Source organism: Uranotaenia lowii, chromosome 3, assembly GCF_029784155.1.
Source record: "Uranotaenia lowii strain MFRU-FL chromosome 3, ASM2978415v1, whole genome shotgun sequence".
In the NCBI taxonomy this organism is placed as follows: domain Eukaryota; kingdom Metazoa; phylum Arthropoda; class Insecta; order Diptera; family Culicidae; genus Uranotaenia; species Uranotaenia lowii.
Genome location: NC_073693.1, coordinates 220,879,562 through 220,902,170, shown reverse-complemented (window position 1 = coordinate 220,902,170; position 22,609 = coordinate 220,879,562). Strand labels below are relative to the sequence as shown.

The 22,609-nt window shown below is 40.1% G+C and overlaps 1 protein-coding gene across 11 annotated transcripts in view; it reads right to left on the bottom strand.

Annotated features, from left to right (window-relative positions):
* Positions 1–22,609, bottom strand: part of LOC129755813 (uncharacterized) — a 263,710-nt gene that overhangs the window by 15,165 nt on the left and 225,936 nt on the right. For 4 of the 11 annotated variants that reach the window (XM_055752472.1, XM_055752479.1, XM_055752480.1 and 1 more), the window contains exons 9-10: positions 15,946–16,040; positions 3,185–3,612 (exon numbers count right to left, since the gene is read on the bottom strand). In XM_055752472.1, the coding sequence (XP_055608447.1) occupies positions 3,185–3,612; positions 15,946–16,040 (523 nt within the window). The remainder of the gene's footprint in view (positions 1–3,184; positions 3,613–15,945; positions 16,041–22,609) is intronic. The other 7 variants (XM_055752474.1, XM_055752477.1, XM_055752475.1 and 4 more) reach the window with 7 other exon arrangements.

Below are 22,609 nucleotides of genomic sequence, written 5' to 3'. Positions count from 1 at the left end.
TCACATTGTAAGTTGAATCTTTTTATTATTTTTGATTGCGTCTTACAGTTTTTCGCTCAGGAAGAAATTCCTTCCTTCTTACTGACCTACCTTCGAAAACTAGTGTTCATAATTCGACATCAATTGAGTTAAACCTTTTTTAAATGATTCAGAGCAATAAATCAAAGATATTTCGCCGAAAGAAACATTGAAAAGTTATCGAATCCGAAGTATTTTACATATGGGAATGTTATGCGGGTATATTTCATATGGGACAGTCACAAATTGATATTTTTTTCGAAATTTCTAGAACAAAATCTCTTTTTTTATTGTTTTATATTGAAGCCCTATGTTCAAAATGACGAACTGTCGGGTTAGATGAAAAATGACGAAAATTCATATGGGACTGTTATGCGAGTAGGGGCAGTGTAGTGCTGGTTCAATCTTAATTCATTATTTCAATCATTTATTTTTAAATCTTTTTTAGTAAATGTGAATTAAAATGTGAATTTCAAATGATGAATCTGAATCTGAGTTTTTAATTTTGAATCACCACTTAGAAGCTTTAAATGTTTAAATTTTGTGTGAGAAGAAAGTTTAAGAACTTCGAATTTGAATATAAAACAAAATGCTTCTTTTTTTTCATATTCGGAAAACTTTTATCAAAATATTGGAAATGCATATGATTTTCGAAAACATGTTTCAAATTTGATATGAAATGCAAAACCGAATTTGAACCAGGATTTCAAAGCAGCTTCAGCAGAAATACGAAAATATATAGAAATACAATTTTGGTTATGGGAATATGAAACCAGAACCTCCAAAATGGGTTTAATTTAAAATTAAATATTCAGACCTGAATTTCTATGATAAGGTTGCAGAATACCAAGTTTTAGCCGGGTTGGCCCGGATATTTAATATACAATTTTGGAAAAGTCCGGTTCGACCTTGTTGCACGGATTTCATTGGAAAAGCCCAGATTTTGCTCGGGTTTATTACAAACTCATTCTTAAATCAAACTTTAAAAAAAGATTATGTTGTAAATTTATTTTTATTTATGTGTCCAAAATTTTTGAAGCAAGTTTAAAAACAACAATCATGAAAGGTTTTCTTTCTTGATTTTTGAAAAGTAATTCCTAAGCAGTAATTCCTGACCAGAATATCCCGGATTCTGGTCGACAATTTTGAAATCATATACCCGGATTTTGCCAGGTTTTTATAAAAAAAAACAGCTCGGATTTTCCGGCCCGGATACGTGCTGAAAAAAATCTGTCAACCTTATTCCATGAAGAAGTGAGAAAATTTTGAAAAACTGTAGCAGAATTTTGAACTTGGGATGGGTTTTTGAGATTTTGGCATTAGCATTGAGTCTAGATTGTTGCTCTTGAATAATTTTGCTCTATTATCATAATTGGATTAGAATTTAAAATTTTAAGTGTAAATTTGAATACCTCGCTTGCTATTTTTGGACCCACATGGGGGGGGGGGGGGGGGGGAGGGTTAAAGATCCTGAGTTCTCAAGATTTAGAAAAACCATGAAACTGAACTTCAGTATCTGACGAAATATTTGCAAATTAACTATGAGATCGTTTTAACGATAATATGAGAATGATCAGTTGGAAAAAAATATGCTGACTTCAGGATATCAACTTCAGTAGGTATATGATGAAATTTTGGTTAAATCTGTTAAAAATGTTTCCATACGAATTTCAAGTCTAAGACAGAAATTGGGATGGAAATTCAATAAAGAAACTCTGTACTGTTGATTGGTCAAATTTAGGTAACCACAGTTTTTTTAAAGATTTAATTTTCAAAAATAGAGAGGGAAAAGGGTTAAGAATTTATAAACCAACGGAAATTTCAATAATAATGATCGAAAAGTGAAAAGCTAAAATAATACCTGGTATTATCCCGGTCACTCCAAGGTTTTTACAAGGTTTTTTGAAGGTATGTGGAGGATCTAACCTATGAAAAACTTGAAATATCTGGAGAAACTGATGTGTCCGTTTTACCCGACTTTGAAGTGTCCGTCTTACCCGACCTAGCACCTTTTATTTCAAAACTTTTGTTGATTTATCCGTCGACCAAAATTTGCTGATTTTCCTCCAGGTTGTCAATGAGAAGTCTAATCAACATTCTAACGTTGAAAACGCTAGAAATTTCCGAAAATGTTGCGAGTTATGGACTGTTTTCTGAGTAGAAAAAATTACATCAAATTGTGCTTTCTCAAAGTTTTTGTTTGTTTTGTTTACTATTATTAGACCTTGCATTCAGTGAATCAACAAAGGATCTCGAAAGTATTGATACACATAGGCAAACATATTCCCATCATTAGATTTGTGCCAAACATTGTCATTTTTTAAATATTGAAAGTGTCCATTTTACCCACTGTGTTTATCTTACCTGACTTTCCCCTATGTAATGAAAATGAGGAGATGTTTTTCTTTATTTTACCTCTGTACAGAATATCCTGACTGATTTGTTTCATTTAGAAAAAAATAAAATTTGAGGTATTTTGCCTCATATTCTTCTTAATTTTTGAATCGAATTCGGTTCACATTATCCAGATTTTAGGTTGAAAATTTTCAAATTAAATACAAAGATTTTGATATTCTTTTCCCGCGAAATGTGGGAGAACTTCTTCACTGGTTCAGTTAGGGGGCCCTCTAACTTATGCAAGAGAAAAACTTTTCTAGATATTATTTCACGGGGTCCTTTTTAGTTGTTAAATTTCAAGTTTTCATTTCAATTTTTCTTGTTTTGATTTTTTTTCATAGATTTGTAGAAATTGAAGTAGTATGATTAAAGTAAAGTTTAAAAAAAAACTCCCTCGGGGGGCCCCCCTGAGCCGGGGGGCCCGGGGCAATTGCCCCTTTTGGTCCCCCCCCCCCCCTTAATCCGGCCTTCACTATGGTGAAAACCGTTTGCACTTGCCCCGGTGTACCTTACTACGAAAAGAAAAGCATGGAATATACATATGATCATAGCCGGAGAATCCTTGACATGCAATGTATCATTCACACACGGCTGAGGTTGTTTGGTGAATCAAGAGAGATAGTTGACAACTGAAAATTTAAAGCCAAAACCGGATGCAATGGTAAATTTGGACTATAGATAATGAAAAAAAATGAGAACACAACACACACACACAACATCGAAAGCGGAACGATTTCAGCACTCTATAGTTTCGGTTAAGATTAGTTACCCATATTCTAGGGTTGATGGATCGTGATGGTAGCGCGGTTGATGTGCGTTGTTCGGTGGCAGATACTTGCTACTGACACCGGCACCATTTTGCAATGTGGAGGAGGCATGATGGAGTGATTGGATGGACATGGCACGTGGTCTACCGCCGCGAATTCCGCCGCCTCCGGGGATCGTGGGACCGGTTGTCATTGATGTCGGTGGACCACCGACGCCTGAGGAGGATGATGGCTGATAGGAGGAAGACAAATTATATTTATGTTGCTGCTGCTGCGACTGATGTTGATGGTAATGTTGCGGAGGCTGTTGCTGCGGTTGCAGATGATGATGCTGGGTTGGTTCGTGCTGATGCTGGTGAGATAGCATATGGTACTTGTTGGCGACAGTTCTCGTTGTAGCGGAAGCCACGACACTACATTCCATGGTCTGCTAGAACGAAGGCATGGATGGTTTTTTTTTACATGAGGCTACATGAGTTGAGAATATAGTACATCAATGAATTCTATACAGCTTGAGTTTTGAAACCTGCAATTTTTTTCGAAATAAGCACAGCTAAAACGTCTTTTGCTACATATTTGTGAAAAGTCCTAGTGTCAGTTCATTTTTATGAGAAAAAAAATTGCATTATCCTGTTCAAAATTCGAGACCTAAAACTGTGTGTGAAATGGAAATGATTCTCCTATTGCAACATTTTTTTGAAACATATTGACTGTAGGTTTTTTCAATCCTGATATTTGTTTGAAACTTTCTTATATATGTACCCAATTGAATATTTTACTAGATTATACCTTAAGCTAAGAGTTATGCGATTTTTCTCAGCTACCATTTAAGGACTATGTAAGTTACTTTTGAAGAACCCCTAATCTGCAACAAAATTGATGATTGACCTTTATTTTATAGGAAGCACACATCGACCAAGTGAATTTCGCGTACACAAGCTAACATTCAAATAGGGCAAAAATATTTTCGATCCTGCATTTCCGGCTTTAATTTATTAGTATTGGCCGTAGAAAGAACAACTACTTGGGGTGAAAGTTTAACAAAGAATGAATGAATTTTATTTTTCTCTTACTTTTATACTAGGTATTGTAACAATTGAATTATACTTGGTTCTTAGTTGTAAGTTAGAACCAATTCGGATTAAAACATGCCAACATAAACTAAATACATTTTGTCAAACCATAATCAAAAGTTTTCAAAACAGATTTTCTTCAGTGTACCTACTGGTGTGAATCGATCACAACAAAAAACCGAGAAACGGCTGCTGTCACCAAGAAAAGAAAATACAAACAAAGAATTTCAAGAAAACAATCCGACCCTGGATAAGTCGATTTCATTTTCCGGTCTGGGATAAAAGCTCTCAACCAGGGGAGAAAGAAAAGAACAACTCGTGGAAGTAAGCCGCGTGCACCTCATTAAGAGGAAAGTAGTCGCGCCGCAAGTGGGATTTACCCGAGAAAATCGTGAAAACGTCGTGAGTGTTTTGAGCGGAGCAAATTCGATTCGGTTCGCGGCCAATTGCAGCTCGTTGCTGTGCGAAAAGCAAACGAAAGGCGCAGGCCTGATTTCTCCGAAGAGAAGCAAGAAGGCAAAACCGGATTTCAAGCCAACACGCGACGCAAAGGACGAAAAAGCGCATGACAAAAAGGAGAAAATAAGAGCCGGAGAAAAGAAAAAGGAAATCCGCATGCCAAAGAGCCCCTCATCAAAGGAGCTCTTTTTTCCTTTGCTCTTTTTCTTTGTTCTTTTCCCTTTTCTTTGAGGTGACGCAGCGGAAGCGAGCTGACAGCATGATGGGTCGCTCGCACTGACAGCATGCTGGGTCAGTTGCACGATTAGAGGAGGACGGTTTTGGTGAAGGCCTTGCACATTCGAGAGCATCGCAAGTTGAACATCAGCAGCATATTGGGCGGAACGACCGGCCACGGAAAGAACGAGCAGCAGGGAGCGGCGTGACACATCCGACGAGACGAAGAGAGACGCCGATTTCGTTGTTGGTAATCTCGGCGCAAAGATTAAAATCCGGATGATCGGAAGCCGTGACCGCATGAAAGGAGAGCTGATAGGAGCGGGCGAAACAGCCTTTGGTGTCCTGATGACATCCACGTCCGTTTGGGGGCGACATCATGAGCTGGCAGCAAGCTCCACCTGCATGTGTGTGCGCCGTGAGAATCCCGTGGAAATCTGCATGTAAGTTTCACCCAGTAAATGTTATTATGTTTTGAAACCCTCACACTAAATACAGTGCGATTGAAATTGATGCACATGGTTGCGAGATCACGAGGGAGGTTTGACTAGTATAAAATTGTTTATTAAGCATGTAAAATAAAAGAACCTGTTAGCATTTTGTGAGCTAGCCGGAGCCTTAAAGAAGAAAATTCTTTCAATTCCTTTTTAAGCCAATTACAAATTTTACAGTATTTAGAATCTATTAAACGATTGCTTTGATCAGAATTAATTATTTGAATGAAACAACACGCCTGCTACTCCCGACACTCCTCCTCGAGTTGATCCGATTTGATACCTATCTCTCCACGCAGCTTCTACAGACGAACTCGTTGCAATGGTTTGGTCAGGATATCAGAAAGCATGTTTTCGGTAGGTATTATTTATTTAGATAGTATTCTGTCTCACGACATAACTTGACGAACATAATTCCTAAAATTCACTCGGTTTTCTAACCTACCTACCTAAGGGTCCGGCGCCGATTGACCAACGCATAGGGCTGAGATAAAAGATCTCCACTGCTGGCGATCCGGAGCCAGCGTCTTCACTTGCTGCCAGACAAGGTTCTCGTCAACTGTGCGGATTTTAGTGGCTAGACTTCGCCGCCACGAGCTTTTGGGCCTGCCTCTTCTTCGATGCCCTTCTGGATTCCAGTCAAGCGCCTCTCTGCAAATCTCGTTTTCATCTCTTCGCAGCGTGTGCCCAATCCATCTCCACTTACGTTCCCGAATCTCGATTTCTAGCGCCTTTTGATGACACCGGCGATGAAGTTCAACGTTTGAGATCCAGTTGCCAGGCCACCAAGCGCGGATGATGTTCCGCAGGCAGCGATTCACAAAAACTTGCAGTTTTCGCGTCGTCACCGCATATGTGCACCAAGTTTCACACCCGTACAGCAATACGGATTTGACGCTTGAGTTGAAGATTCGGATCTTAGTTCGTAGAGAGATCTGGCGTGAGCACCAGATGTTTCGGAGACCATACGCAAATCGGGCTTTTCTGATCCGGGTTTCGATGTCCTTCTTGCTACCACCATCAGGCGTAATCTGGCTACCGAGATACTGGAAGCACTCCACTGTCTCAACCTGTTGTCCAGCTACCACGAAATTGGAACGATTTTCTGTGTTGATTTCCATCGACTTGGTCTTTCCGACATTGATTTTGAGACCTGCTGCCTTGGAGCTTTCGGTGAGGTCGTCGAGTTTACTCTGCATGTCTTGTTGTGTTTGGGCGAGCAAAACAATATCGTCTGCCAGGTCAAGGTCGTTCAGTTGTTCCATGGTTGAAGCATTCCACGGCAATCCTCGGTTTGGTCTACAGTCAATCCATCCAGTCAAGATCTCATCCATTACGATGAGTAAAAGCAGCGGTGACAAAATACATCCTTGTCTCACTCCAGCAGTTACCGGAATTGGTTCGGACAAGACACTGTCGTGCAAGACCTTGCACGGAAATGCCTCGTACTGTGCTTCGATGAGATGGACTAGTTTCTCTGGGACCCCTCGTCGTCTAAGAGCAGCCCAGATGTTTTCGTGGTTCAGTCGGTCAAATGCTTTTTCGAAATCAACGAACACCAGCAGAAGAATATCCTGGAATTCGTTGATTTGTTCCAGTATTATTCGTAGCGTTGTGATGTGGTCCACACATGATCGTCCGGATCGGAATCCAGCTTGTTGCCGTCGGAGTGTAGCGTCGATTTTCTCCTGGATCCTGTTCATGATCACTTTGCAGAGTACTTTGAGGGTTGTACAGATCAAAGTTATGCCACGCCAGTTACCGCACTCTGTTAGGTCTCCTTTCTTCGGGACCTTTACGAGGATACCCTGCATCCAGTTGGCCGGGAATGTTGCAGTATCCCAAATGTCAGCGAAAAGACGGTGCAACATTTGTGCTGACAAGGCAGGGTCGGCTTTGAGCATTTCAGCAGGAATGCAATCGATTCCAGGCGCTTTGTTGGATTTCATGTCCTTGATTGCCGCTTCTATTTCAGCCAGCGAGGGCACTTCCGAGTTGACGCCATTTATGCGACTTACTGTGGGCGCCTCGAGCTGCGGGTTCTGTTGGCCATTGCTATTTGTAACTCGGAAAAGTTGTTCAAAATGCTCAGTCCAACGCTTCAGCTGATCTGTTCGATCTGTCAGCAGCTGACCTGCTCGGTCTTTCAGCGGCATTCTTGCATTAGTCCTTGCACCACTAAGGCGGCGAGAAATATCATATAATAATCTGATATCTCCAATGGCGGCGGCTCTTTCTCCCTCTTCGTCTAGGGAGTTTGTCCAGGTTCTCTTGTCTCGTCTACAAGCTCGTTTAACTGCCTTTTCCAGCTCCGCATATCGTAAGCGGGCGGCTGCTTTGGCTGACGCGGTACATGCCTGCTCGATTCCGACTTTCGTCTTTCTCCGATCATCGATCATCCTCCAAGTTTCATCCGACATCCATTCACTTCTTCTTCCACAAACTTTACCGAGAGTACCATGGCTCGTCGTGATAAAGGCATTCTTGATTCCACACCACTGTTCTTCGACTGTTCCGTCTGTCGGCAGCTCCGAGGCTCGGGATTCTAGCTGTTCAACGTATGCCCTTTTCACCTCTGGATTCTGCAACCGGCGGACGTCGCACACAGGGGTAAATGCACCTAATATGCGATCAAAATTATTTGCGGACAAACGGTAAACGATAGACATTTGATGTCTTCACAACATTTTTATATTTTTTGATGATCTATCAAATTCTTGAAAGAAAAAAGTGATTTTTCCACCTGGAAGCGAAATAAAAAAATTATTTCTTGAAGAAAATAAGTTTAGAGACTTAATAACTTCACAAAAGTTGTAGATCTTATTATTTAAGCAACTTTGTTGAAGACATCATAAAGATCGCATGAAAATCATAAAAGTTACGAGCATTTTAAAAATAACGAGAATTTAAACAAGTAATTTTGAGTTTTTATTTAATATCTTTTTTAGTATACGATTTAGAAACTTGGTATATTTGAGAAAGTTGTTCAAATTGTTAAAACACACAATTTTGTAGAACATTTCAAATACATATTTTAACTAAGAAAGGAGATATACTACAAAATATCCATAATAATGCAATTTTTCAGTAAGTTATAACCTTAAAAGTTCCGACGAGTTCGTATAATTTTTTGAGTGGATTTTGTTGGTCAAGTTATTGGCTTTCCATTGATATATAAACTAAACATTAGTTTTGAATAGATTTTTAGCAAACAAGCAATCAAAAATGAGTTTTTTCCTCCAAAAACAGGAAAAATTGAGGGTTTTTCCTTCGAATTTTAAGTGTTTCTAAAGGAAAAACCTCATTTTTGATTGCTTGTTTGTAAAAAATCTATTCAAAACTAATGTGTAATTTATATATCAATGGAAAGCCAATAACTTGAACAACAAAATCCACTTAAAAAATTATACGAACTCGTCCGAACTTTTAAGGTTATAACTTACTGAAAAATTGCATTATTATGGATATTTTGTAGTATATCTCCTTTCTTAGTTGAAATATGTATTTAAAATGTTCTACAAAATTGTGTGTTTTAACAATTTGAACAACTTTCTCAAATATACCAAGTTTCTAAATCGTATACTAAAAAGATATTAAATAAAAACTCAAAATTACTTGTTTAAATTCTCGTTATTTTTAAAATGCTCGTAACTTTTATGATTTTCATGCGATCTTTATGATGTCTTCAACAAAGTTGCTTAAATAATAAGATCTACATTTTTTGTGAAGTCATCAAGTCTCTAAACTTTTTATTTCAAGAAATAATTGTTTTATCTCGCTTCCAGGTGGAAAAATCACTTTTTTCTTTCAAGAATTTGATAGATCATCAAAAAATATAAAAATGGTACGAAGACATCAAATTTCTATCGTTTACCGTTTGTCCGCAAAAAATTTTGATCGCTTATTAGGTGCATTTACCCCTGTGTGCGTCGTATCGACACCCGACTTTCTCCTCGCGCCGTTGGACACGCGCAACTCTCAGTCGTATCTCGCCGAGGACGAGGTGATGGTCAGATGCATTGTCTGCGCTTCGTTTGTTGCGGACATCAAGAAGGCTCCTTCTCCATTTTCGACTGATGCAGATGTGGTCAACTTGATTTTCTGTTAGGCCATCTCGGGATACCCAAGTGACCTTATGTGCTGGTCGATGAGGGAAGAGCGATCCACCGATCACCACAAAATTCTACAAACAGCTCTCCGTTTTCGCTCATCTGTCCTAAGCCATGGCGCCCCATGATGCGCTCAAAGTCCTAATTATCGGAGCCAATCTTTGCGTTGAAGTCGCCTAAGTGGATTTGAATGTCACCCTTCGGAATTCTCTCAACCAGTCTTCCGAAAATCAATCAAAACAAACACTCAGGATGCGTTTCCTGTTGGAAACATTCAGATTGTATAATGGGATAGCGCCTCTCGCAACTGCTTTGCCTGGCTGGTATGCAATCTCGATCAGCGCTCCTATCAGCTATACAAACCGAGTCGCATCATTCAGAATCATCGGTTTAGCAAACATCGCATATCGGAGATGAGTGAGATACAAACTGATCCATTCTGAATGTAGCTCACTCAGTATCTGCCTGAATTATATGAAATTCAAAATTATTTTTTGCAGGACGAGAAAAATCAAACAGTTGTGCGGGACACCATAAATTCTCAGTAGTTTTAACGTGACAGGACGACAAACACAACTTCAATTTGATTTTGATCATACTGATGTTAAAAAACGTTATAACAACAAATAAATTTATTAATTTGCTATATATCAAATCAAACAAAATACGCTAATGATCGGCTTCATGTATCACTCACTCACTGCCTGATCCATTCACTCCTGATCGAAGACCAACAAGATTCGCCATATGCATTGCGCATTGGTGAGATTCCAATTTGATGATGGTGCTGCACTGTTTTGACAGCAAGCATCGTACGAGGTGATCTGTATTTTAGCGATGAATTGAACGATCGATGATCGGGTAGGTCCAGTAGCAATCAATAACGAAACCTGACCGTTGTACGTTCAGGTGCGAAGTGCAATCAGAAACATTCATTGAAAATGAGTGATATTCGGAACACTGCTCTCAACCACGCTGTACAATTGACTGTAAAACTGCTCTCTCTCCTGCAAATCGGCAACGTCAGTTGGCGCATAACACTGGACCATTGTAAGGTTTCTAACCCGTGTTCTAAATCTGGCTACGATTATTCGTTCGTTTATCGGTTCCCATCTAATGAGGGCCGCATGGGCCTGCGGGCTTAATAGGAAACCAACTCCTCGTTCCCGAGTAGCGTGTTCCAATTCGGACACGAATTGGAACTTGGAACATTTTAGCCCTTGCCCAGCCAGGTAAGCTGGCTCAACTTGCTAGAGAAGCTAGCCGCCTCAAGCTAGAGATATTGGGACTGAGCGAATACGAGTAGTATGCCATAGTAAAGCAGTACTTGCCCGGACTGTGTCTTGTGTTCTCCAGTGTTAGACCAACGGACTTCGCTCAGTCCCAATATCTCTAGCTTGAGGCGGCTAGCTTCTCTAGCAAGTTGAGCCAGCTTACCTGGCTGGGCAAGGGCTAAAATGTTCCAAGTTCCAATTCGTGTCCGTGTTTTCATGCTAAAAGTCGTTGCCAAAGTTCCAATTCGGTTATTTCTTCTCTCAGTTTCCGTAACAATACAAGATATCAGGAGCAGTAGGTTGTTAGCCTAAAGTCCCTATCCCGCGATGGGGCTGCCATCTTGGACTTAGCAGGCGGGAGCCGCATTTCATAAATTCAGCCGCTTGCTGCGAGACAGACGCTGTTTGAGGCGCCCCTGACCTGGAGAACAGACGCTCGGTTGTTGTTGCACGCCGCCCCTGACCTGGGGAACAGACGCGTGCGTCCACCTTCTCAGTCTGCATGCGACCAAAGCATCCACCGGGGTTGGGTACCCGATTTCCGCATAGGTTACTCGCATCCCAGCCGGCACCACTGGGAGATAGAGATAGGAGTTGCGAATAAGAGGTGATCTCGGTTTTCGGTAGGACAATATTCCAAGTTGATCAGCTTCTTTTCTGGCAGATCTCGAACAAAGAAAAATCGCGTTTCGATGTGCTTGGTTCTCCTCTCAAGGCGATCACTTCCAACCATCTTGATGGTACTCTGGTTGTCCTCGTATACGGTGGTTGGATCCTCAGTAGCCTCGCCAATTTCCCGTACAAGTCGCTGCAACCAGATGAGTTCTTGGCATCCTTCAGCCAACGCGATGAATTCAGCTTCTGTTGAACTCAAGGAAACGCAGATTTGTTTCCGTGAGCCCCATGCAACTGCACCTCCGCCAAAGAGAATCAGAAAGCCAGAAATCGACTTCCTGTCACGGCAATGTCCAGCCCAGTCGGCGTCGACGAACATCTCGAGATCAGTCTTTGATCCTCCGAGCTGAAGATGATGACCCTTTGTTGCGAACAAGTAACGAAAGACTCGCTTTGCTTCGGTCCAGTCTTGCTGAGTGGGACAACTTGATTTTTGGGCCAAGATTGAAACGCTTACAGCTATGCCAGGACGAGTATGAACGGCGATATACAGTAGACCACCGATCAAACTCAAATACTGTTGATTGTTGTCCAGTTTGTTCTGCTCCTCCTTCTGCTGTAGATAGCCGACATCCAGGGCTACTTTGGACGGCTTGGCGGTTTCCAAACTGAAACGGTTCGTGAGTTTCCGGATGTATACTTCCTGGTTCAGTCTGTATCCGGTTTCAGTCTTCGTTACCTCGACCCCAAGGAATTGCCGAACTTCGCCGAGATCCACGACGACGAAATTACTTTGAAGTAATTTGAAGATGGTTTAGAATTCCTTTTCGGTTGGGGTGAGGATAATCATATCATCCACGTATACTAGGATGAATTCTCGATTACCATTCCGCATGTACAGGCACGGATCGAACTTGGACGGCTTGAACCCCATCGCCTTGAAGACTTCGTCAACCTTCTGGTTCCAGACACGTGCGGATTGCTTCAGGCCATATAAGCTCCTCCTTAAACGGCATACGGAACGTTCGCCTCCGCTGTGATAACCTTCCGGCTGGCGCATGTAGATGGTTTCTTCCAGATGCCCGTTCAGGTACGCTGTCTTCACATCGACGTGGCGAACTTGGAAACTGCGGCGGCTAGCCACAGTCAAAAGTGTGCGAAATGTCACCTGTTTCGCAACCGGTGCGAACACCTCGTCGTAGTCAACACCGAACTTTTGCGTGAAGCCCTGTGCAACTATTCTCGCCTTGTGCCGCACAATGTTGCCATTTTCGTACACCTTGGTCCTGAACAGCCACTTCGAACCAATCGCCCTTTTGCCAGTAGCTCGACAAGGTCCCACTTCTGGTTGTCGAGTAAAGCTTGAAACCCTTCGTCCATCGCCTTTCGCCAGAGATGAGCATCGCTGCCACGCAATGCCAGTTCGCAGATCGCTCGATGTTTTCGGTTTCGCACGGCCGGTGCCAACCTTTAGACCTTGACGGCTTCTACTTGGACCATCATTGGGAGCGGGTGGTTCTGAAAAATTGTGATGCGGAAAGCCATTGTTAAGTAACACAAAGTCATGGTACTTGCCTGGAATAGCGCGCTCCCTTCCGCTGCGCCTCGACACCTGTGACAAAGGTGGATATGAGTCTTGTTGCGGGGGGAGCGCCGTGATGGTCACGTCACCAACTGCTTCATCAGACAAATCGTTGCTGCTAATTTCATCCACCTCCGAAAAATACTGAGATACGCCTGACTCAGATTCGTTCTCCAGCTCGACCACGGGATTGTGTGCGGCCTCAACCACACTGTCTACTGCATCAGGTATCGGTAAGCTGTCTTGGAAATCCAGACTGACGAAAGTTCGGATTTTCGGTTGATGGCTTCTTGCAGGTACCATTGGCTGCTGATTTGAGTACTCCGGCTCGCTAAATATTGTCACATCTCGACACTTGAACACATCGTTTGTCATCGGATTGTAAAAACAGTATGCCTTGGTTTCCGTTTCGAATCCGACGAGAACTGCTTCAAACGCTTTCGGATCCCATTTTTGCCATCGCTGCTTGGGCACGTGCGCCATCACTTTCGAACCAAAAACACGGACGTGGGACAAATTTGGCTTTCGCCCACTCCATGCTTCCTCGGGTGTTACTGTTTGCTCCTTGGTTGACGAACGATTCGATAGGTACGTCGCTAACGCAACTGCCTCAGCCCAGAACTTCTTCGGTAGGTTTGCCTCAAACAATCGTTGAATGCCTCAGTACCTCGGAATCGGTTTTCTTCTCCAGGAAATAGATCACCGCCCGCCTCGTCTGGTTGTCGGTGAAAGATATATAGTACCGATGTCCGCCGATGGATGGCACCTTCATCGGCCCACAAATATCGGAGTGCACAATTTCCAGGACCTCATTGGCGCGACTCCCCTTCTTCGGAAAAGGTAATCGCTGTTGCTTACCCATACAGCAAATTTCGCACGATTCAGCTTCTTCATCCGTGAAACGGATTCCGGATGCAAGACCACTTTTCAGCTGCTTCAGGCTGCTTATGTTGAGATGGTCCATCCTTCTTTGCCACGTTTTCTAGTCAGTTGAGGAAACTGCAACGGCTGCCATTTTTGTTCGCTCAGAAAATTTGAACAAACCATTTTGGACATCGTGCTCGCTGGTTGCTATGGTAACTCCCTCTGGATCGATGACTTTGACGCCTTCATTTTGAAACAGAACCACGTGGCCGCGTCTAACATTTTGACTGACGGATAGCAAATTGCTCGACATTCCAGGAATGAATCTTACGTGAGGTACGAATATTGGGGGACAATCCGGTGTACATTTTGCTGCTAGCTTCACTGTTCCGGCCGATACAATGTTCATGTTGGCGTTGTCGGCTGCCTTCACCACGTTGCTGGCTGGTCGCACGTCACTTAACACTTGCTGATCCTTGGTGAAATGTTCTGAGTGAATTTCTTGCAGAAGGTTGGTTTTAATACTGTCGCCAGTAATCGGAGTCCCTGATTTCTCGAGTGCCATTATCATGGGTCGGAATTTTCGGGTAAACCGGCTAGTAAAAGCGTTCCTATCCACTCCTCGGTGATGTCGAAACCAACTCCCCTGAGTCGGTGAGCGGTGGACACAATTTCGTTGACGTAGGTTTCCATGGTAACGGAATTTTCGAGACTCGTGGTAATTAATTTTCTCAGAAGCCCGACACACCGCGCCAGACCGTTATCCTCGAAAGCGGCCTCCAGTTTCGCCCAGACTTCTTAAGTTGTCCTGGCTTCCTTAACGTGGACGTAATTTTCGGGTTCCAGCAGAAGGATGATTTTAGCACGTGCGATCCTTCGCCGGATTCACCATTGGTCGGACACCGTCAGCATCTGGTTCGGGCTTCACCACCTCCCAGAGTTCTTCCAACTCCAGGAACGTTTCAACCGCAAACCTCCACGTGGCCCAGTTGCTTCCCCTAGCCAAACGCTCGATGGATGGTAGGCTCGATAAATTCTGGACCGAACCGGTGTTGACCATTCTTCTAAACTTGCTGGGACCAAAACCTATTAGTATTGGCCGTAGAAAGAACAACTACTTGCGGGTTGAAAGTTTAACAAAGAATGAATGAATTTTATTTTTCTCTTGCTTTCATACTAGGTATTTAAAATCTATTAAACAATTGCTTTGATCAGAATTAATTATTTGAATGGAACAACACGCCTGCTACTTCCGACATAATTGACTGATGATAAGCATGGAATATCTGTTTTGAATACTAATAAGTCAAATTAATATGTAAGTTCATTAGAAAAAAATGTCTAAAGGTGACTTCTATTTTTAGTTTGTATTACAAAATTACTCTGCAAGTGACGTAACTTGCGAAACTTCACTTCATCGTCCTGACTCAGGATAACACCCCGGAAAGAAACGCATGCCAAGGACTTGGGCATTTTTCTGCGAGGCGCGTCAAGAAAGTCAGTTAAGATGAGTTGAGATTCTTTCTCAGAGTTGAAGTTCGACGAGTTATGTCACGTGACTCGCAGAATAAGGCCAATTGATTTTTTATCCTTTTCGTGAAAAAAAGGATTATAACGATGTGCTCTAATAAATGCAGGATCTCAAAATATTATAATCGTCCCTACAAACTTCATTAAAGTTTACATGCATTTTCCATCTAAGGCTTAAGCATAGTTTCATCGCGATGCACACAAATTTTGACCTAACGCATAGCCAATTTACCGAGGTAGTTCGATGATTCCTTGAGGGGGATTTATCTCTGATCGATTCTAGGTTGATGATGGAGTTTTGTACAATAGCAGACCTAGAAGAGTCTTCTGAGTAGAGAAATAACTTTATACGGAAATTTTCAATCAACTCTTTAGCTTTTTGTTTCATGTGCTGGTTTTCAGATTTCTGTCGGATTTTTCACGTTTGCTACTGAGAGCCGAGCTGATATGATGGTTGTTTAGGTTAGGTTCGTTAGTGGGAGCCTCCCATGGGTAGTGGTGGGTGGATGGTTTAAGATTTGCAGGAGCTGCGTGCTCGAGTATTTACCCTATCCAGTACCTTGATTGCTTTCTTCGTGTTCTGCCTTCCGGTAACGTTGTTCGATGTGCCAACATTTGGAAGACGATAGTCTTTGCCGCCACCTGCAAAAAAAAATGCGATATTGTTCATTACTGTGTTTATTTAAATTTGCTTTGTTCTGCTGTCTTGTCGTCAAATAAATATGCTAACCTGCCATATCACATCAGAAATGAGAAAAAACATATCTTTTTTCCAATTAGTCCTTTAGGTACTTCCTTAATTTTTTGGATGCGCAACTCTCTGGAGCCACTTTTGTTCAAATGTTTGTTTCCAATTATGTCAATGGTTTATTTTCTAAATATAATAGGAATGCTAAATCTCTAAAATTTCTGGAATTCTTATCAAATGATTGTTGACTCATATCATCTCTGGAGCCACTTTTTTTAGTTTGAAAGGCTACTCTTAATCTGGTAATAACGATATACTTTCTTATCAGTGACTAATTATATTTTCAAACCAATTAACTGTCACGAGAACGTAATTGCATGACAATTTCACATATTTCCAAGAACTACTTGAACCACAAAATTAAAAAAAAAACTTTATTCTCTATGGATGGAGCCGCTCTGACGTTTAGATGTTTTGGGTGTTTTGGACCACCCACCCCCGGTTGGTTCAAAATAACGCATTTCTCCTAATTAAAAATCATTTTTGTTTTTACATGTCTCAGAAACCGTCAAAACTTCAAATGAGGTAAGACCAGGAATTGAAAAGCTCTCGCTCAAACGGTTGTGCATAGTTAGAGCTCAAAAGCGCAAATGCTGGGAGACAATTCTCTCGCATCTACACTGCCGGCCAAAAGCTTGGGATCACCCACTTAAAAACATGCAAATTTTGATTGTTCATATCTCAGCCGTCTTAGAACATATGGCAAATCTTCTGATCACATTTTAAAGATAATGAGCAATAACTATTTCGGAGGTATTTTGTCCAGATATAATGTTTCAGTTTTGTACCTTAAACTTAACCTAAAGGGTTAGAGCATTTTCAAAAAAATCGCACTCAATATTCAAAGCCGATCATCTGTATAAACTGATCATGTGTATAAACTGCCAAGCAAAGCTCATACTGCGCCTGTCTGTATTGTTCATCAATAACTAAACTGGGCTGTGTGGTGGCGGCTTATAGAAAACTACCACTGGGATACTGGTCCACGTCGTAAAAGGCGACTTATCCAGTACTTCCCATATGCGTTAGTCATTCTTCAAATGCGACTATCACGTTGGGAGGGGGGAAACTTGGCTTGGAACCAAGCCAAGGGAGGATTCACCAATTGTGCTTATTGCTATTTATGCGCATTAGACTAGTTCACTTTTCGGCTTTTTTCGCTGATCGCAACGCCACTGACAGGGTTTGATCCTCATTCATTTTCAAGTACTCTGGCCGAATTTGAGCTCATTTGAGTAAGTTTCCGGCGTGCGCTAGGAGTTTTATTGAAAAAAGTCCATTTTTTTGGAAAATTTTCGTAGATGTGTTCTAGCAAGCTGTTGTTAATATAAAATGATAATTTTATAGTGCTCGGTGATTGGTATGACAAGCATTCGTATGGACCTGATTTAGATAATTGACTTAATCAAACCGAAAAAATTTAAAAATTCTTAAACTATCAACTTTTACAGAAAATTTACTTACAAGTTGAGAGCTTAAAATCAGTAGTAAATAGAAAAAAAAAATTTTCGATATAAAATTTTCATAAAAAGATAGCCTTATTTATAACCTTTAATTTGATGTATAACACTTAATGATCGCAAGAGTGCTAGCAAAGTTATTCGAATATCTATGCAACAAATTTGATTTGATAAAATATTTTTCATTCAAGTTTGCTCCACACCAACTTGTGCACAAGAAAGGATATTTTATTCAATCAAGTACCCCATGACGGGGCCAGGAGTTAAAAAAAGCGCGCGCTTTGATCAAGTTGTAAGCAAGTCCTCTTGATGCCACGTTTTGCAAGTTGCATGATGCTAAAACTTGAATGGAGACAACATTGTGATTCAAAGAATGTGATGTGAATGTTTGAATATATTTGCTTGTACTGTTGCGATAATTAAGTGTTATACATCAAATTAAAGGTTATAAATAAAGCTATCTTTTTATGAATATTTTATATCGAAAATATTTGTTTTCTATTTACTACTGATTTTAAGCTCTCAACTTGTAAGTAAATTTTCTGTAAAAGTTCGTAGTTTATGATTTTTTAATTTTTTTCGGTTTGATTTAGGCAATTATCTAAAACAGGTCCATATGAATGCTTATCATACCAATCACCGAGCACTATAAAATTATCATTTTATATTAACAACAGCTTGCTAGAACACATCTACGAAAATTTTCCAGGAAAATGGACTTTTTTCAATAAAACTTCTAGCGCACGCTGGAAAGTTACTCAAATGAGCTCAAATTCGGCTAGAATTCTTGAAAATGAATGAGGATCAAACCCTGTAAGTGGCGTTGTGATCAGCGAAAAAAGCCGAAAAGTGAACTAGTCTAATGCGCATACACGAGTTGTATTCCCAAAGTGGGGGTAGGAGGTCGTTAAGGTCTGCACTATAGCCAGGCACTCTGGTGCAAAGGGCCGTATTTTTCCTGGCAACTCGTGGGATTCAGATTATACACACGATTTTAAAATTTTCATCCTGTATGGGATACTCCGCTTCATGCGTCGATATGAAGGTGCAGTGGTTCTTGTGTGTGATGGAAATATGTGTGGAATTCTTTGATAGAAATGCTTTCTATTAGGGTTGCACAGATAAATCTGCAGCACAATATAACCGGTACACTGAACTTATGTCGTTTAATCCTTTTGGAACTGCATCAATCGGCTTGGTTCAAGAACCTTATTTCCGAATTGGAAATTTTACTTAGGGAATTTGCTCAAACCAAACTTAACTGTGTTCAGTGTAATTGGAATGACTAATGCCCGAATAATGCCTCGTGCATGTATATTGATAAACAATTCTTTAAATGCAACACTTATACCCAATCTAACAACAAGAGATAAAGTCTGCTTCATTTAATATTGGAACAAATTCTTTTGCTCATTGTGGCGCTCCTAGTGGACGGATTTGGAAACTTTTTTCACCCACGTGTCGGGAAATTCATTACCTTTCACCATGTATTTATGTCATAACACCAAACGATAGCATTTTGTAAACAACCGCCATGGAAGCCGAACGGAGAGATCAAATTGTGCACAGTTTTCTTACGAGTACGAGTACGAGAATTTCTTCGAAACAGCAATGAATATTTTTTTTAATTTTTTTTATGAAAGAGTAAAGAAAATGCTACATTTATATGAAAAACAAATTATGAATTCGTTAATAAATGACTGAACTACACGCAATTGTTTGTGTTCCAATATTAAATGAAGCAGACTTTATTTGCGTCGTTCAGGTTTTGCTGCCTGATAGAAAATACGTCTACTGTTCAGCATACTCACCATATAAACTTTAATATAAATTTAATTTAATTTTATTTAAATTTAATGGAATATTTAAGCAGCACTGATTAAGAAATTCTAAATGTAGGAAATAAACAACTTTTGTTAGGTGTGACAGAGAAGAGGTGATTGACATCACACTTTGTTCTAGAACAATTTCTCAGGAAATTTCAAATTGGCATGTGCCTAACGAAGAATCGATTTCTGAGAATGCCTTGTCCAACATCCGCTCAATGCGACACAACATGCATACCAAACAGGAAAATAAACATTAACTCTTCTGCACAACGTAGTACACAATATTGAAAATAGTTTTTCACAGAAAGAATCATGTCTAGGAGCATTTCTAGACATAGAAGGAGCATTTGATAATGTCTCGTTTACATCAATAATGAATGCGGCACTACTTCATGGAGTGCCTAGTGTTATAACTAATTGGATTAGCAACAGGAATCTTCATTCGTTTTTAAGACAGGCTTCAATTACAAAAGTTAGCACACGTGGTTGCCCACAGGGAGGTGTACTATCACCTCTTTTGTGGAACCTAGTTGCAGACGGCTTGTTGAGAAAACTCAATGACCGTGGAATACTCTGTTGAACGATGGTGTTCTCATGTAGAACTTTCAGTTAATCTTCTAAAAACTAATATAGTTTTATTTACTAAAAAACGTATCACCCGCGGGGTGCGCCCTCTGCTATTTTATGGTTCCGAAATCACCGTGTCTGATCAAGTTAAATATTTGGGTGTCATCCTTGACTCCAAATTAAACTGGTCAGATCACATCGAATTCAGAATCAAAAAAGCATGCATGGCCTTCGGACAATGCCGACATGCAATCGGGAAAAACTGGGGACTCAAACCCAAGCATATTCACTGGATTTACTCCACAATAGTAACACCAAAACCAAAAAATCCTGGCCTATGGATGTCTAGTGTAGTGCCAAAAAGGAGAAGTTGCAACAGTTCGGACGAAACTAAATCACCTTCCAATAATGTGTCTCTTAGGAATGTCCGGATCGTTTACAACGACTCCTACTGCAGCACTAGAAGCTCTGTTTTCTATCAAACCTCTACACTTGTTCCTAAAACAGGAAGCCTTCTCATGTGCTTTTCGTCTACAGGCTGTCAGGAAATATCGAAAGATCATCGAGCCATACAAATGTGTGGCCTGAATTAGTTTGATTATACAAGTTTAATTTAGCGCCAAACGATTTAACACTCTCGAGCAGTTTTCCCTACATGGGGTTTAAAGTTAAATTTCATTCTCCTCAAGAATGGTTATCAGGTTTCGAAGTGGACCAAATGTCCTCTCATATTGTATTCTATACTGACGGTTCATTATCAAATGGCTGTGCAGGTGCAGGAATTTACTGTCACGAGTTGAACATAGAACATGCTCAACCTCTAGGTAATTATTGTACAGCCTTTCAAGCTGAACTATATGCTATTATGTATGGAGTGCCAATTGCACTTCAAAAGAAAATTATGTTCAGAACAATTTATTTTTGTTCAGATAGCCAAACAGCTATCAAATCACTAAGTACTTCCAGTTCTACATCAAAACTGGTAATCGCATGCCGGAAAGCAATCGAAGAACTTGCTGAACGCAATGGATTAAACCTTCTATGGGTACCCGGACATAAGAGAATTTTTGGAAACGAGTGCGCCGACGAACTCGCCAGAGTTGGATTGGAAAAGGAATTTTGCGGACCAGAGCCGGCTGTCCCAATATCGCCATGTTGGTTTAGAAACCAAATTCAAACTTGGTCGTCTAACCAGCATAAACGATACTGGGAAGAGTTGGACACTTGTCGTCAAACAAAATTATTTTTAGAAAAACCATCTCCAATCATATCGAGTTACTTGTTAACTTTAAGTAAAGCTCATTGCAGCATCCTGATCAGAGCACTCTCGGGCCATTGTAAACTCAACTTTCACATGCACAACATTCAGCGTGCTGAATCTCTAGTATGTGGTAGTTGTGAATCAGATGTGGAAGATTCCTTCCATCTTATTTGTGACTGTACCTCATTTGCCAAACTACGTTTCTGTACTCTGGGATCTTACGCTATAAGCGAATCTGAGTTTAAAAAATTAAACTTAAAAGACATGCTATCATTCCTTACCGAATGTAGAAAAGAGCTTTAATGTTAATAATCCCTAGTGGTAAGGCTTTATGCCATCTTAAATAGATTGAATTTATTTCTTCCTTTTAAAGGTTTTTCAGGTTTCTCAGGTAAATGATGAAATCTTGGATTTAAAAAAGGCTAGGCACAATTTGGATAACGTGCTGCTATAAAGCCTACCCCCATTCTGATACCTGATACATGTTTTTTTTTCAAAATAATATTCATAACTTAAATCTTTTGGATGTTTGGAGGTTTTTGTATTAAACAAAACTGCCAAAATAAACTAAATTCTACTGTGATTTTCAGTTGATATTTTTTTAAATAAAAAAAAAACAACTTTGATTAAAAAGTTGAAATTTACAATTGATTAAACAATAAAAATTATCAATCTGCGAAACATTCATTTTGATATTTTTATCCTGATTGTAAAACTCATTTACGAGCTGAATCAGAATCTTACTTCTTAATATAAAATCTGAATATGTCTGAACCTGAATTTAATATTTAAATTTTGAATCTGTTTTTAAAAGTTTCCAAACGATTTCTGAAATATTCAAGCCACACAATAATAAATTTGTCAAATTTTCATACTGATGTTTTATGGTTTTAGTAAAACATTTTAGGTGTATCCGTGTATATATCACTGTAGATAGCTTTATACTTTGGTTATCTTTTATTCCAGATTTCTTGATAGCTCCTGGCTTGCCTATAAATCCAGTATAAATCGAGAATAGTCAAATCTGGCCGAGATTCTCAGAATTTGTTTAAAACTTTTCGGATTTTACCCGGTTTTATTCAGTTTTTTTACTAAAACAAATAGAAAACTCAAATATCTATATGAAATTTTCTAATTTTTGCGTTCAAAAACTATTTTTTGAGTAAATTTAAAAATGAACGTCAACTTTTGTTGGATACTTAGATGAGATTCCAACATTGCTGCTGTGATTCAATGAAAACTTTCAATTTCAAGTAATTTTGCTTTTTTTCTTGTATATTTGAGAATAATGCCTAGATTCTGTTGAGATTTACCCTTTTATTGCAATTTTTTTTTTTAAAACGTAA